Source organism: Carassius gibelio, chromosome B20, assembly GCF_023724105.1.
Source record: "Carassius gibelio isolate Cgi1373 ecotype wild population from Czech Republic chromosome B20, carGib1.2-hapl.c, whole genome shotgun sequence".
Taxonomy (NCBI): domain Eukaryota; kingdom Metazoa; phylum Chordata; class Actinopteri; order Cypriniformes; family Cyprinidae; genus Carassius; species Carassius gibelio.
In genome coordinates, this window is record NC_068415.1 from 1,214,430 (window position 1) to 1,231,929 (window position 17,500).

A 17,500-nucleotide genomic window follows, 5' to 3' on the forward strand; every position below is an offset into this window, starting at 1 on the left:
GAGGTGCGTGATTCACTGACACGAACCGACTAAAGAACAATTCCAGGAATGAATCATTAGTGAGGTGCGTGATTCACTGACACGAACCGGCTGAAGAACAATTCCAGGAATGAATCATTAGTGATGTGCGTGATTCACTGACACGAACCGACTAAAGAACAATTCCAGAAATGAATCATTAGTGATGTGAGTGATTCACTGACACGGACTGACTAAAGAATGATTCCCAAATGAATCATTAGCGATGTGTGTGATTCAGTGACTCGGACCGGGTGCAGGCTGATGGTCAGCTGTAGTGTAAAATGGAGCAGACCTCGTACGATGATGGTGGTGGATTTCTTGGCCGGGTTTCCCACATTGTTGCTGGCGATGCAGCTGTAGATGCCGGCGTCCTCAGAGGCGATGGCAGGAAGTGTCAGGACCCCTTCCTTCATCAGGCTCTTCTCCGGCAGAGATCCAGAGCCGCTGGTCCAGGCCAGACTCGGAGCCGGCTCTCCTCCGGTGCTGATGCAGACCAGAGACACCGTCTGGCCCGGATTCACCACGATCGGATCCTCCACCAGCAGCTTGATGGAGGCGGGAGCTGAGAAACACAGCAACATCTCAGGACTTTTGCTTTCAAAGTGCAGAGTTATTATTGCTAACTAAAACTACAAAAAACTAAAAAAAAAAATAGTATAATAATTGTTAATTTTAATCAAATTATATAATATAAAATTGGTCTAAATAAATTACAATATACAGACATTGATAAAAACGGATACTAATGGGAAAAAATAAATAAAACTTTTATAAAAAAAAAATAAAAGTGAAAAGAGAACATATTAGATAAAATCCAATTAAAAACATTAAGAGAAATTGAAATGTGTTATTAAAACTACTAAAATTGTTTTCTTTAACTGCAATAAAGCTATATAAAATAAAAATATAAAAGATGAAAAAGAAATAAATAAACAAGTTATTTCAGCCACTTGCCGAGAGAATATTTCTCAATTTATTTAATATAGACATTAAATAATATATATAAAAAATGAAAAAACACACAACAAAGTAACTAAAATTTTAACTAAAATGAAAATGAAAACATAATTTAAAAACTATTAAAATTTTTTTTTTAAATCTCTTTAAGGGCCTCACCAGTTTTATTGGGGAGTCTGAAGAAATAAAATAAAATAAAATAAAATAAAATAAAATAAAATAAAATAAAATAAAGAGCAGACTCTTTAAGAGCCTCACCAGTTTTGTTGGTGAGTCTGAAGACGACTCTGCGGTCGGCGATGCCGCACACGTTCCTGACGGAGGCGATGCAGCTGTAGTTGGCGTAGTCCTTGGGTCTCAGGTTCTTCAGCTTCAAGATCTTGGTTTCCCCCTGGAGCTCAGAGCGACAGACAGAAAGACGTGTGCAAATGTGTGCTCCACAACACATACATACTGCAGGAGAATAACACCTTACACACACACACACACACACCTTCTGTTAAACCATTCTCACCGAATGCACTTTACACAACATCTGCATGAACAATATCTGATGAAAACAACAACAGCTGCTTAGTAACCTTAATCTAGTTATTTTATTTGTTCGCATTTGCTACATGAATCTTTAACTTCTTTGAAAACATTAAACCCTAGATGTGTTAATATTACATATAATATTATATGTATGCATATGTAATTTCTATGCATCTGGATTACAGAGTTTATAAACTATTAAACTTAATGTGATAATGCAAATTGGGAAGTCATTATCTTAGCAACATTTATCACTTTAATTTAGTTTAATTTGTGTACTAATAACAAAAAAAAAAACTGAAATAAAGTATAAAAACAATATAGACATATATGCATTAGAGTAGGTTAATTAGTTTGTTTATGTAACAACTGTGTAATCCAAATGCATGGACATTTTATATGCAATTCAAATACATAAATCATAAATTTAGGCCTAAATATTTTCCACCGGCTTCCACTGAGTTTGGTTGGTTGACCAGCATTATTTTGATATCAATGAGATGCTATTTTGGTTTTTATTAACAATTTGCATTATTACTTTTGTTGTTTGTTTGTTTTTTGTTTTAGTGTAAACAGAGAGAGAGAAATCTGTGATCAACAGAAGAGAAACATTTCAAAAGTGGAGTGGTTTTCTGACAAAATAAAAGCTTTAATAAAAGGTTTACTGTTTGAAAGCAAAAATAAAATAAATAAACTAAATACACAAATTAATTAAATGTAAATAAATAGAATTATACAGTACATATATAATTATATTAGTGGTTTATATATTTCATTTTATGAAATAATGAGAGAATATATTTATTCTCATTTTATTAATAACAAATAATATTATAAATATTCTTGAAATTATTATTTTACAACAATAATTTCAATTGCTATTTTTGTTTTGATTTCTATATTTCATAATACATTTATTTTAGATTACTATTATTAATAATAATTATTTACTAAATATTTCAGTTATATAGAGTACTTTGTCATTTTTAACATTTTATTAAATAATAATAATAATAACTGCAATTAGATTTGTTTCCCCAATATCTTCTGGCTTTTTTAAATTAAATAATGCATTCTTCAAAAATATAATATTTTGTGATATTTCTCATATTCTGAAATAAAATAAACATCAAGTGAAAAAAAAAAAACACATTTCAGTTCAGCTAGTCGCCAACATACAATACATAGTGTGGATCAAAATTATACATTTCTCTTTTATGCCAAAAATCATTAGGATATTAAGTAAAGATCATGTTCCATGAAGGTACTTATAACATTTCCTACCGTAAATATATCACAACTCAGTAATATGCATTGCTAAGAATTCTTTTGAACAACTTTAAAGATGATTTTCTCAATATTTAGATTTTTTTGCATCCTCAGATTCCAGATTTTCAAATAGTTGTATCTCAGACAAATATTGTCCTCCGAACAAACCACACATCATTTATTCAGCTTTCTCAAAAAGTGAACCCTTATGACTGGTTTTGCCGTCCAGAACACCTTTTCATTCAGTTTGTGACACCCTGGTGTGATTTGCACAGGTAAACATCGCAGAAACACCTTGTTCTGCTCATAGCGTGAGCTCTCAGTAAGTGCTGTGAGACGAGACTGGCTTTCCAGTGACAAACACACGATAAAGAGAAACAGACGCAGCTTTAGCTGTTCTCCTGACATCTACAGCCAAAATAACTCACGCTAGCAATGCGCTTCTGTGAAACAGCAGCTGACGTTTAGCCACAAAACAAATGAGAAAGGCTTGAGACACGGCGATCTGAGGCGCTCTGTGGGGAATAGAGCAGACAGCTACACGCGACGACGTGCTAATTACTAGCATCACCGCGTGCTGAGTTTAAAATGATGATAGCTAACAGTCCTCATGTACTGAACTACCACAGAGAATGAGCGCTTCATGCTGATGAAGCTAATTAAACTGTTTTAGTCCAGCTGGACAGAAATATTACAACTAATAGTTTATTATTCACTTCAACCAAAAATGTACCAGAAAGTACTACAGTATTACCATGCTTTTAGATTTTTTACCAGCTCTTCTGAAGTCTTTACTGCTCACAAAGGCTGGGTTTGTTTGATAAAAAGAAATACAGTAAAAACAGTGATAAATAACTAAAGTGTAAAACAGCTGTTTTCTACTGAATCCTGTTTCCATCACACTAAAGGATAATTTAAAAAGTATTGCGAGCTCATATCTTTCAATTCTAAGAAAAATGTCAGAAACTAAGAAAAAAATTGAATAACAAGAAAAACGTACAATTATATAATAAAGACAGATTTGCAATATGTAAACTCAGAATTGCAAAAAAAGAATTGACTTTAAATTCTAAGAAAATGTCAGAACTGTGAAAAATAAAATTGCAATTTTAAGTAATAAAAAAGGAAAGGTTGGGAGTTTTGAACTCAAAATTGGGGAAATATAAACTTGATTATGATAAATTTTAACTCAAAATGGGGAAAATATAGTTGCAATGCTATTTTTTTTAGTTGTGAGAAATACAATTTAAATCCTAAGAAAAATTTTAGAATTGCAAGAAATATAATTCTAATTCTAAGAAAATGTTAGAATTACGAGAAATACTATTTTAATTTGGATTTCAGAGATAAACTTGCAATTAAAAATAAATCTATGAATTTATGAGAAATAAACTTGCAATTTTAAGAAAAAGTCCAAATTGCTTTGTGCATTTGCAATTGCAAGAAATTTCACTGTAATTTATTGTAATTTTCTCAAGGCATATTTGCTAAAATAAAAATATATCTGTGGTATAGAAGTGTATTATGTGCATATATTAATTTAATTAATTTAGCAGACACTAGCAACATGCTAGTGTCTGACAACACAGTATCACAGCAGTATTTAGAGCAAGGGTTAGCTTCTTACCTGGGTAAAGAAGGGCTCGTAGATCTCCACACCTTTATCAGAGCCTTGCGAGAGAACGTCTCGTCCGCGGTGCCAGCTGTAGCGGATGGGAGGGTTGGAGTTAGCCACGCAGCGCAGAAACACCGTCCGCTCGTAGTAGAACTGCTCTTTAGCTTCACCAATACTCTGATGAACCGTCACCACAGGATCGTCCAGATCTGGCCAGACGAAAACACAACACATGTCACACAACTCACCGCAGAACACAGAGAGTCATGTCACATTACAAAGAAATTCCTCCAAAAATAATGAAAATAAATTCTACACTTAAAATTCATTAGGATTAGATGCTAGCATCTTCATGTGTTAGAAGTGCAACACATAAAGTCCTCATAGCATTTAAAATGTATGCATTTAAGATTTAAACTCAGAGTTGTGAGGTTTAAACATGCGATTCTCAGAATTGCGATATAAACTCAGAATTGCGAGATTTAAATGTGTAATTCTACAAAAAAAAAAAAACTGTGAGACAGAATAAAATAGAGAGATTTCAACTTGTAATTCTAAGGTCAGAATGGCAATACATAAACTCAGAATTATGAAATTTTAATGTGCAATTCTAAAAAAATTCTGAATTATGAAATTTTAACGTGCAATTCTAATAAAAAATTCTGAATTGTGAAATTTTAACGTGCAATTCTAAGAAAAAAATCAGAATTATTACATTTTAACATGCAATTCTAAGAAAAAAAAACTGAATTGAGAGATATAAACTCAGAAAAATAAAATTGTAACGTGCAGTTCTAATGAAAAAATCTGAATTGTGAAATTTTAACATGCAATTCTAAGAAAAAAATCTGAATTATTAAATTTTAACATGCAATTCTAAGAAAAAAATCTGAATTGAGAGATATAAACTCAGAATAATAAAATTATAATGTGCAATTCTAGGAAAAAAAATCTGAATTGAGAGATATAAACTCAGAATAATACAATTTTAACGTGCAATTCTAATAACAAATCTGAACTGTGAAATTTTAACATGCAATTCTAATAAAAAAATCTGAATTGTGAAATTTTAACATGCAATTCTAAGAAAAAAATCTGAATTATTACATTTTAACTTGCAATTCTAAGAAAAAAAACTGAATTAAGATATATAAACTCAGAATAATAAAATTATAACGTGCAATTCTAAGAAAAAAATCTGAATAATGAAATTTTAACTTGCAATTCTAAGAAAAAAAACTGAATTGAGATATACAAACTCAGAATAATACAATTTTAATGTGCAATTCTAATAAAAAAATCTGAATTGTTAAATTTTAACGTGCAATTCTAATAAAAAAATCTGAATTGAGAGACATAAACTCAGAATAATCAAATTTTAATGTGCAATTCCAATAAAAAAATCTGAATTGAGAGATATAAACTCAGAATAATCAAATTTTAATGTGAAATTCTAATAAAAAAATCTGAATTGTGAAATTTTAACTTGCAATTCTAAGAAAAAAAACAACAACAACAAAAATGTAGACAAAACTGAGACAAACTCAGAATAGCGAGATTTCAACTTGCAATTCTAAGAAAAAAAAAACTGAATTGAGATATATAAACTCAGAATAATACAATTTTAATGTGCAATTCTAATAAAAAAATCTGAATTGTGAAATTTTAACTTGCAATTCTAAGAAAAAAAACAACAACAACAAAAATGTAGACAAAACTGAGACAAACTCAGAATAGCGAGATTTCAACTTGCAATTCTAAGAAAAAAAACTGAATTGAGATATATAAACTAAGAATAATACAATTTTATTGTGCAATTCTAATAAAAAAATCTGAATTGTTAAATTTTAACGTGCAATTCTAAGAAAAAAAATCTGAATTGAGAGATATAAACTCAGAATAATAAAATTTTAACGTGCAATTCTAATAAAAAAATCTGAATTGAGAGATATAAACTCAGAATAATCTAATTTTAACGTGCAATTCTAATAAAAAAATCTGAATTGTGAAATTTTAACTTGCAATTCTAAGAAAAAAAACAACAACAACAAAAATGTAGACAAAACTGAGACAAACTCAGAATAGCGAGATTTCAACTTGCAATTCTAAGAAAAAAATAAGAATTGCGAGATGCATACACAGAATATATAATAATAATAATAATAATAATAATTAAAAAAAAATAGAACCAACTACATTATTAATAATTTTTGTTCCATATTAAGGAAACGACACATTGGAAACACCATATTGCACAATTTCACAAAATTAAAAAAAAACATTCATTAACTCTCTGATATCTCTGTGAGATATAGGCCAACTGGAGATTTACTGTAACTCTGTTTGCCACACTTCTGTGTTCGTTAATATGAAATCTCAGTTGTTGATTGGTCTAACCCATATTTTGAAGACCACAAGGGCATGAAAGTAATTTTTTATCACTGAAATGTTTTTAATGCACTGAACACTTTATTGTTTGCACTTTTTGTATCAATAAAACAAAATTGCTAGTATCTCGTTATGTAATCCTTTTCACAGTGATTGAATTTCAAGTAACTTCTGCCACTAAACCCCCCTTATAAAAGATGCAAACTATTTCTTTTCTGCGACTCTGCTTGAGTAGCACCAGAAGATAGAGATTTACTCGCTGTCCCGATGACAGACACAGAGAGAGTAAAATACTGCGATTGACTAAATCACTCAACACCTTCTCCGGCTCTTCCCAGACCAGAACCAACATCATTTCAGGTGCTGCCAGCTTCTTTCTATATATACACTTTCCTCTGAAGGACAGATTGATTTTCCTGATCAATGACCTGCAGGACGACCTCTCACACGAGGAACACAAACTTCACAAAGGACCAGCGCTGTCCTCCAGCTACACACTTATTACAGCATCGGCCCTGCTCACAGTTACTCCCTATTGTAAAACACACTCCAAACATTATTATAGTTTTATTTAGGTAAAATATGTTTTATGGTGCATGTTTTTATTAATTGTGCATTTATTTGATTGATTATATTTGACATTTTCATTCAGAAATTGCTGAAAGTGCTTCCTGGGGATTGAACCCACAACCTTTTGCGCTGCTGATGCAATACTTTACCACTGAGGCACAGGAACGCACAATTAATAAGAATATGAATACACAGTATTTTTCCCTTAGAAACTGCTAGTAAATTTCACAAATAAGAAATGGCAAGTAATGCATTAAATTAAATGTGAAATTTTGACGTATAAATACTACTTTTCCAATGAAACACTGATTAACTTTACAGTGTGTGTGTATTATATATATTAGAGTGTAAAAAACTAAACAATAATTGTGGAGCAGCTGAGATCATTTAATGATAATTTATGAGCTTTTATAAACATTCTCAGGAGACTTCTGACATGCAATTTCTTGAATTAATGATTCCCCCTCCAGAGGAATCCTGCGTTTGAGGAAGCGATGAATTGGACAGATTTATTGCTTTCTCAAGCGTGTCGCCTTAAGCTCTTATTGTAAATCTGATGTTATTTCACTTGCTAATGCTCACATCCTGCTAATAATACGTTAAAGACAGATGCATTTGCATAACCGGGCGAGACAGGCGGTGTTAAATGCGATAAATTCATCATGAACTCTATAATGTTTGACAGGTGAACCCGAGAGATCCTGGATCCGAATCAAAACTGATAAGCGCTGACCTTCTCCAGGCCATAACAACGCTAATAACATCCTCTACTAAGAAATACAGCACATGTTTATCAGCGAAGACGCTTTAATTCAGCGTCTCCTCTCACTTTGAGATCCAAAAGTAATCAGCGAGTGGACACTGCCACCTTGAATGCTGATTCCTCACTTTCATTAAGACGTGTTCTGCCCCGCAGGCCTTTAATCAAAATCCAGAGGCGGTCAATACTTCATCCAGGATCCTTTATCACAGGAGCAATTACCTTTGAGAAGACGGCTATGTGCACACTACGAAACGATTGAGTCGGGCCGTTCTGGTGGAGAAGATTGCTCTAAATAAATACACTGATTCATTACACCGCTGCGGCACCCATTCAGAGCTCATCTGCCATCTTTGCTTCGTTTGGGACTGGCCTGAGTGATTATGCAACTGCATTTAGAGATATCTGCAGTACTTCTTGAGTTACAAGCATGCAAACTTTAGATAAACAATATTTTTGGCACTCAGAAAGTTATGTCTTTAACATAAAAAATTATCATGGTATGCAAAGTGAACCGCTTTAGATTTTCGGCCATTGAAAATTTTGTGATTTTAGCCACGTTGAGACCTTCGTGTTTCTTGAAATGAATCATACAGGGCTTTGAAAATGAAGATAACAAAAGAAAAGTTTGTTAAAAACCAAAAACTAAACAGATATTGAGATTTCTGCAGTACTTCTTGAGTTACAAGCATGCAAACTTTGGGAAAATAATACTTTGACACTCAATGTGTTATATTCCATGCAGTTGTTTTATTAGAAGGAAACAAGATGCATTTCTAATTTCGACATTATTTGTTCCTCAGATGGTCTTCTTTACAAGAACAATAGAATAAACTGCATGTAAAGTGATCCACATTTGGTTTTGACCACTGAAAATGGGAACAAATGCAACAATTTAGACACATTGGGATGCACATATCTCTAGAAAATACTTGTGCACTAAGATGCATGATTTTTGTGATGTGTTCAGTGATGTTGGCAGGGAAATGAAAGCCAACAAGGCATCAGGATCAGTCCTTATTGAGTGTAATCTATGTTAAAACGAGAAGCCTCTCAGAATGATGTGAATCAAGCAGCGTGACTTTAATAAGCCCGCGGATGGTCAGAATGGAGCTGTGTTTCTCTGTCAGACGCTTCACAACACTGACGGCTCACACTGTGGCTTTAATCAGATGCACTGCTGGAATCATTATAGAACAAACACCATCAGATCTGAGCATCCACGCGACCGGACGACGCTCATCAGTGTCCGGACTGATTTACACACCACACAAGAGACATTAGCATGGGGCTTTCTGTGTAAAAATAGTCACTTTGAGGGGAAAGATCAGCGATTAGATTCCTTAGAAACTGAACTATTAATGAGACATGCTGATGTGCATGTCAAATTTTATCAAGACAATAGGTAGAAAAAGTATATTAATAAAATCTGTAGACTTCAGCAACCTTTGCTGCATTATATGCAAATGATGACCCTTCAAAAATGAGAAAATGCACTCTTTGTTTTTTTTTCAAAGTTTGCATTTCTGTAACTCACAAAGTATTAAAGGTATCTTAATATGCTTTTATATTCTGGTTCTTAATACACTTTTACTTTGTTATCTTAAAGTTTAAGGCCCCACATGATTCATTTCGAGAGATCTGGGGATCTCAATGCAGCAATTTTCCTTATTTTCAACAGCTGAAAATAAATTTGTGAGGGACTTTGCATGTAGCTGATCCATTTGTGTATTAAAGATATACCTTTCTGAGTGTCAAAATATTGTTTTTCTAAAATTTGCATGTCTGTAATTTAAGAAATGTACTTTTCTTTTGCCGTCTTAATTTTCGCGCTCCTGTATAGTTCAGTTCCAGAGATGTGTGTCTCTCATCGTGGCTCTGTGGGGAAATTGTTCAGTTGTGCACCTTTTCAATGGTCAGAAACTAAACGTGAGTCATTTTGCTTACAGCTGATACTTTCTTCTTTAAAAGAGGAATGTCTGAAGAAAAAACAACGGTAAAACTACAAATTGTATCTTGTTTTTCTCTGTCAAAATAATTGCATGGAAAACACCTGTCATTAGTCGATTCTTGGAGATGCTTGGATTGAGTTGAGCAGGTCACTCCACCAGGAGGGAACAGTTAATGTGAAAGTGTTTTTGTGCCTCTTTTGGATGAACAATCATCCATGGTTTTGTTGGAAAACATCAATGCCTTGGATTATTGATTTTTTCAGAAGACCGAGAGCAAGACAATACCAAAAGACTTACTTACTATATTGGGATCTCAATGCAGCTTCATGTAGAAATTGTAGAATTTTTCTTATTTTCAGTGGTCAAAAACCAAATCTGAGTAACTTTGCATACAGAGGCATAATGGATAAATAATGGAAGAAACTATAAATGTATTAAAATAAATGCATTTATAAAAAAAAAAAAAAATGTATTCTGACCCCGAACTTCATAAACAAATCAGACGAGCTTCGCAGTAATTGCACAACATCAAAAAGGCCACGCTGGAGCGAAAGGCTGATGGTAGTGGGCAGATCTTTGTTTAAAATTCATGATAATCTTAACCCAGAGCACACATTTACATATTTATCCCTGTTTGCTCGCATTGCCCACTTTATATTTATGAATAAATAACAAACTACACACTACAAAAGATGCACCTCAGCAGAAAACACTGAAGAAACACTTATTAACATAAAGAGATAGTTCACCCAAAAATGAAACCGTGGGATCTGGGAAGCTATCTAAACATACACATCCCTGCATGCTTGTTTATTAAATATTCTTCATAATTAGTCACACCTACTAAATCAAGCAACAGCATTACAGTTTCTTACAGATGTGAACTAACTAACTAACCGTAACTAACTCATCCTGCATCTAAAGGAGCTTCATTATATCAGCATAAACATCACTGTTTAATCAGCCGCGACTTGGATGGATTTCACCCTAAATCAAAAGGGAAATAGAAAAACAATATGTATTTAAAAAGGCAGAAACTAATGCCGAAATATTCTCATAAATTCATTTCTTGCACAGCTTTTAAATCACTTCAGCAAAGATATATAGGTCTGTATTGCATGCATTGATATAATAACACAGTCCTAACAATTTTACTGATTTGATCTCATGAAGGAGCATTTTAGCCTGCTATTTATAAGCAGAAATTGGCTTTGGCATGCATTTGATATGCAAAGGTCAGGTTAGGGGTGTGGGGTGGGTGCGTGTTATATGTAGGCCAAAACCCATATCATATGCATGCCAAAAAAAAGTTTTTATCACATGCATGTCAGAAACTTGTGCATCGTATACACACCAAAGCCAGTTTCTGTGTACAGTATATATAGCAAGAAAGAAAAGAAAGAAAGAAAGAAAGAAAGAAAAAATCTAAATGTATTTTCATAAGACCAGGCTTTCTAGAAAAAAAAGCCTAATATTACATAATTTGATAAAGACAAGTTAATTATTATCAATAACAAACTTGCAATCTGCATGACAAAGTTTTCCACAAAATGAGAATTTGTTTTAAGATTATCAGCTTTAATCAAAATGATGTTTTGTAAGGAAAAAGCAAGTCAAATTATTGCTTTATACAAAACAGATGAGAAATTTCAGAAGCATGAAAACGGTTCTTCAAACCGAGAATAAATGAAAACACTGAAGCGGTCCGTGACTTCAGACTAATGTGAGTTTACTTTACATAAAGCATGAGAAACCCTAAAAACAAGTTTGCAGAAAAGAATCAGATTTACAGATAATAATATTGAGTTTCTTGCACAGACCAATCGTTTCCCTTCATAAGACTTCCATTATTATTATTTTTTTGACTCTCACGTGACGGACAGCTTCTGACTTGCATTTTATGAACCACGAAGCTAAAAATCCTCTTTTCTGTTCGACTGAAAACTCATCTACATCTGTGATGGCCTGAGGATGAATCAGTTAACAGCACATTTTCATTTTTGGGGAAGTATCCCTGACTCGCAGCGAGCGTCTTCTTGGATGGGAGCTGATGGATGCTAGGATCAGACTCTTTCTCCTGCAGATGAAGATGAGGAAGTAATGCGAGCCAGTGGGGAGGTCAGAGGAGTAATGAATGTCTTCCTCTGCTCTCTCGTCTGCCGAGCTTCATCAGACCCACAATTCATCTCTGTGGAGAACAAACTGCTGACCGAACTCAGACCAGCAAGAAAACCGAGCCATTGAAGACGACCGAGATCAGGAAAGCTCAAATAAAACACAGCTGTTCTTCTTCTGTTACTGGAGAACTGCACACATTATTTGTCTGAAGATGCTTTCATATAAAGGCTGGAACTGATGTGGAAATATTTATTTTATAGTTAGAGTTTCAATAATTTTGCTTGTCTTTTAGTAGATTTAGTTTTTATTCAGTTATTTTAGTACATCAAATTAATTAAATTAATTAATTAAAAAATATTTTAATACCTTATTTCAATTGCAGAAACCTTTCTTTTATTTCAAGTACAATGTTTTTTTATTATTTTTTTTATTTAAGTTTTTATTTAAATATTCAAGTATTAAAATCTGAGAATTTAACAAAATCATTGAAAATTAAATGCAGTAAAAACTATAATTTATGCATTTGAACTATGTTATTCAAGCAGCTTTGCAATATAAAAAATATGAAAATATTATACAAGAATATTATACAAGTATAATGAAAGAGGCTTTGTCTAGTGTTTGAGAAAGATGAGACTGAGCCTGTTCTGCTGATGATGAAGATTGGAAAACCAACTGAGCAAAGCATCCTGGGAAATCACCTCCGAGTTCCCTTTAATAACTGATCCATGACCCAGAGCTAGACATCCATCAGAGGAGCTCAAACACTGCCATCACAGGGGTGTCCCCGAATCAGAGTCTCAGAGTCGATTCTTGCTGATATTCGACTGACAGTCCAATCATATGTTTGGGGGCGGAGTCAAGTCAGACATCCGACAGCCATAATTACTGATGGTAACACACAGTCATTATTATTGACCCCAAAAGGCAAATGACAATCAATTATGTGTTAATGAGAATTTATTATAGCTTTAACGCAAACAAATAGATTTCAAAATCTAAACCGTTTTTAAACCAAGAAACGTTGAAAAGGGCTTTAAAATGTGCTTTAAATGTAACAATTATTATAAGAAATAAATCTTTACAATTTTTAATTTATAACCAAGAGTATATTATCAATATGGTGAAAGAGACAGATAAGATAAAAGAATACAAAAATTATATAATAAAAAATACAGCTAACACAATAAAACACAAATAAAAACGTCACAATAGAAAAATAAAACAAAACATTGTTTTGGGGAATTTGGAGTTATCTGTTTTTGCAAATAAACTCTTCATGTGAATATATATATATATATGTGTGTGTGTATGTATATATATATATATATATATATATATATATATATGTGTGTGTGTGTGTGTGTGTGCGTGTGTGTGTGTGTGTGTGTGTTTCTCTCTGTGTGTGTGTTTGTGTGTGTGTGTGTGTATGTGTGTGACACAGGTATTGCAAGGAGAGGGTGACTTATGAGAACATAACCCATGTCCCCATTTTTCAAAACACTTATAAATCATACAGAATGAGTTTTTTTGAGAAAGTAAAAATGCACAAAGTTTCCTGTGAGGGTTAGGGTTAGGTGTAGAGTTGGTGAAGGACCATAGAATATACAGTTTGTACAGAATAAAAACCATTACACCTATGGGATGAACATACTTTACACAAAAACAAACGTGTATTAATGATAATAATAATAATAATAATAATAATAAATGCTTTTTTAAAATACAATACAAAGCAAAGTTTCAACCTCTCTTGGAGTGGTTTGTGTCGTTCCTGTCTCTTTAATTCCAAGCGTTTCTCTTTAATGGAACTGTCCATCTACAGACGTGCTGCTAAAGGCCAAAGGCTCGACGCAATCCTTCATGTTTCAGCGCTGAAGGTTTTTTAGAGGCAGCAATTTCAATGCTAAATAACAATCAAGGCTACAGTGAGCTAAAAACAGCAGCGCTGGCAGCGAACCATCAATTACGCTCGGCCCACGGGGACGACTCCAGCATTTCTCCAGAGGAATTCTCCAGCTAATGAAAAACATACGGCGAGGCCGAGGAACCAGTGACATTCACGTTACATCTCAGATTATTAAACACATAAAAGGTGGCTAAATATTCATAGTCTGTCTCGGCTTCTGCATGAGATCTCACTGTGATCACAATTTACAGTCAACAAACAGAACAAAATCATATAGTGCTTAAACTTCATGCATCATTAAAGCGGTCATCGGATGCCCATTTGCCACAAGTTGATATGAGTCTTTAGGATCTTAATGAAAAGTCACTTTGGTTAAAATTTCTCAATGGTAATGTGAAAAAACACATCAATAATATAATAAGTAATTGTGACTAACTCACAATTCTGGATTATTTTTTGAGAATTCTTAGTTTATATCTCACATTTATTTATTTTTATTAATTTTTTTTATTGTGAGATATAAAACTAGTTTTGCAAGAAAATCAAAATTACAATAAATAAATTTAGAACTGCAAGATATAAACTCACAATTCTGAGAATAAAAGTCTGAAATGTGAGATACAGTACACTATAAACTGAGCATTTTGAGATAAAAAGTTGCAAATATATTAAGTTTTTATTCCGTGACAGACAGAAAAAACTGAATTTTGAGAAATTGAGGAAAAATGTCAGAATTGTGAGATCACTCTTGCAATATATATATATATATATATATATATATATATATATATGTGTGTGTGTGTGTGTGTGTGTATGTGTATGTATATATATAGATTCACTTTGTCTTCTTTTTTTCTGACTTTTGACAAGAATTGCCAAAAAATAAAATAAAAATCTGAATTTTGAGATAAAATGTTTACATTTATTTGGCAAAAATGGGCTTCCTTTACTGCTACGAGGGTGAATAGAGACAATTAACTTATTCTCAAATGTTTATCCTACAAAAAGCCCTAAAAATCACTCAAGAGTTTGAAATCTTAACATGATCTCCAATGTTTCTTATCAAATGATCTGAACTGTTCCACATTCGTTTATGATTACTATTGACTCCATTATTAGCCGAAACATCTCACTCACAGTAGACGTCCACCCTGATGGACTTGATGGCCGGTGAACCCAGTCCGTTCTCAGCCTTGCAGTAATAGCGTCCGCCCTGATGTCTCTGGATCTTGGCGATGTGGAGGGTTTCGTTGAATACACTGGAGTCCTGGAATCGGTCTGACACGCTGCCTGCTGTCTTGGTCCATCGAATCTGCATGAGAAAAAAAACCACTTCAATCTCTAATGATACCATCTGACAGATTACACACCATTTAGAGCCTAATGGAACATTGATGGAACCATATATGCATGTTAATGTTGCATGAACAAGTGCAGAAGCAGCGATGCATGTCTGATGCATGTGAAGGCGTTTCACGCAATACAGCTGAAATACCTTTTAGACTTCAACCTAACTTTACTGAACAAACACCACAGATAAAGATAAGAAACTAGAGACAAAACCTTTGTTTTTCTTTGTGCACTGGTCAGTTATGGTTCCATGTTTCAGAGTTGTGCAAAGAAAACATCCAAGTGTTTATTTTATGACTCTTTCACGTCTGTAGATTTCTATGACGATACATAACTTTAAAAGTTTTTTCTCTATGTCAGCAGCATTTACACACACCAAAACTTACAGTTTTATTCCTCTCTTTATTCTGAAGGTTTTTACTGAGGGGTTTGTTCATATAACATAAGTTTGACATATATTTAACATTGTATTAAACATGGTCAAAACGTGTTTTTATTTTATTCTGTTGAAGGTTTTTTCTAATTCATAGAGTGATAAAAAGAGAAATGCAGAAAATCACTTCAGGAAAAACCTTTAATATGTCAACAAGGATTTAGAATCAATGTTAAAAACTACTGGAAATAAAAAATATCCAAAATACACATTTGAGTGTTTGTTTATTGCACATGATCTATGTGCGCCTATAGGCTAGATTTTAATTACAATGCATTCTTCTGAAAGTTTTTTCCCAATTTCAGCAGTTCTTACATGCACCAAAACTTACAGTTTGATTCCTCTCTATATTGTGAAGATTTTTGCTGAGGGGTTTGTTCATATAATATAAGTTTGACATATATTTAACATTTTATTAAACATTTTTTTCTTTCTTTTGACTGTTTTTTCTAATTCATAGAGTGATAAAAAGAGAAATGCAGAAAATCACTTCTGGAAAAACCTTTAATATGCCAACAAGGGTTTAGAATCAATGTTAAAAACTACTAAAAGGAAAAAATCCAAAATACACATTTGAGTGTTTGTTTATTGCACTTGATTTGCGCCTATAGGCTATATTTTAATTACAATGCATTCTTCTGAAAGTTTTTTCCCAACTTCAGCAGTTCTTACATGCACCAAAACTTACAGTTTGATTCCTCTCTATATTCTGAAGATTTTTGCTGAGGGGTTTGTTCATATAACATTAAACGTACATATATTTAACAACATACTTCTAAAAACATAGCTGAAACACTTTTTTCCCTGTCTGCCTGTGTTGTTTTCTAATTTATGGTAAAAAGTGATAAAAAGAAAAATCCAAAATCCCTTCTATAAAAACCTTTAACTCTAACATATCAACAAAATCAAACAAGAATCTGAAACCAATGTTTAGATGTCTGTTCTGTAAATCTAAAGCAAATTAGTGCATACTGCATCAGAAAATGCCTCATTTGTGTATTTGAACGTAAGAGTTCAGAAAATCTGAAATAGAAAACAATTGTCTTATTGCACAGTGTTTATTTAACTAGGGGGAAGTACTGAGACATCTATTCATTAAAATGTGCACTCTTTTCTTCTGTAGTGTCTTGCTGTTTTGTGCATTGCTTTATATGACTCAACAGTGTGTGACTATAAACGCACATAGTCAAAGCTTGTTAGTCTGCAGAAATCTGGAACGTTGGTCTGAAATAAACACTTATGCACCAATAATATTCACTGAGACTTGATCTGCAACAAACCCAACCTTGAAAACAATAATTCATGTTGTGAATTAATCTTGCGGTTTACACTCTAGGTGCTTTTTTCGTTAGTGTCCTCCAACTATCTGCAACTCATTTAGCAATCAAAAGCAACAACGTTCACAAGCACGGATGAGGTTTGTGAATGTTTTGAAAACCATTTGATTCCAGTGTTTTTTTTTAAATGCAGCCAGCACTCGATCCTCAACACGTGTGATATTTTCAGCTGAAGTCTGGTCTTTCTACAGCTGTGTGTGTACAGATGTCATAGTCACTGGTTTGTCACACATGAGTCCGCAGGGAGCCGCTCCTCAACATTTCGTCTCAACAATGCCAGTGTCAAT

General features: G+C 33.2%; 1 protein-coding gene across 2 annotated transcripts in view; it reads right to left on the minus strand.

Annotated features, from left to right (window-relative positions):
• Nucleotides 1–17,500, minus strand: part of LOC127984000 (MAM domain-containing glycosylphosphatidylinositol anchor protein 2-like) — an 82,870-nt gene that overhangs the window by 31,111 nt on the left and 34,259 nt on the right. For both annotated transcript variants that reach the window (XM_052586449.1, XM_052586448.1), the window contains exons 3-6: nt 15,231–15,405; nt 4,409–4,605; nt 1,237–1,375; nt 314–583 (exon numbers count right to left, since the gene is read on the minus strand). In XM_052586449.1, the coding sequence (XP_052442409.1) occupies nt 314–583; nt 1,237–1,375; nt 4,409–4,605; nt 15,231–15,405 (781 nt within the window). The remainder of the gene's footprint in view (nt 1–313; nt 584–1,236; nt 1,376–4,408; nt 4,606–15,230; nt 15,406–17,500) is intronic.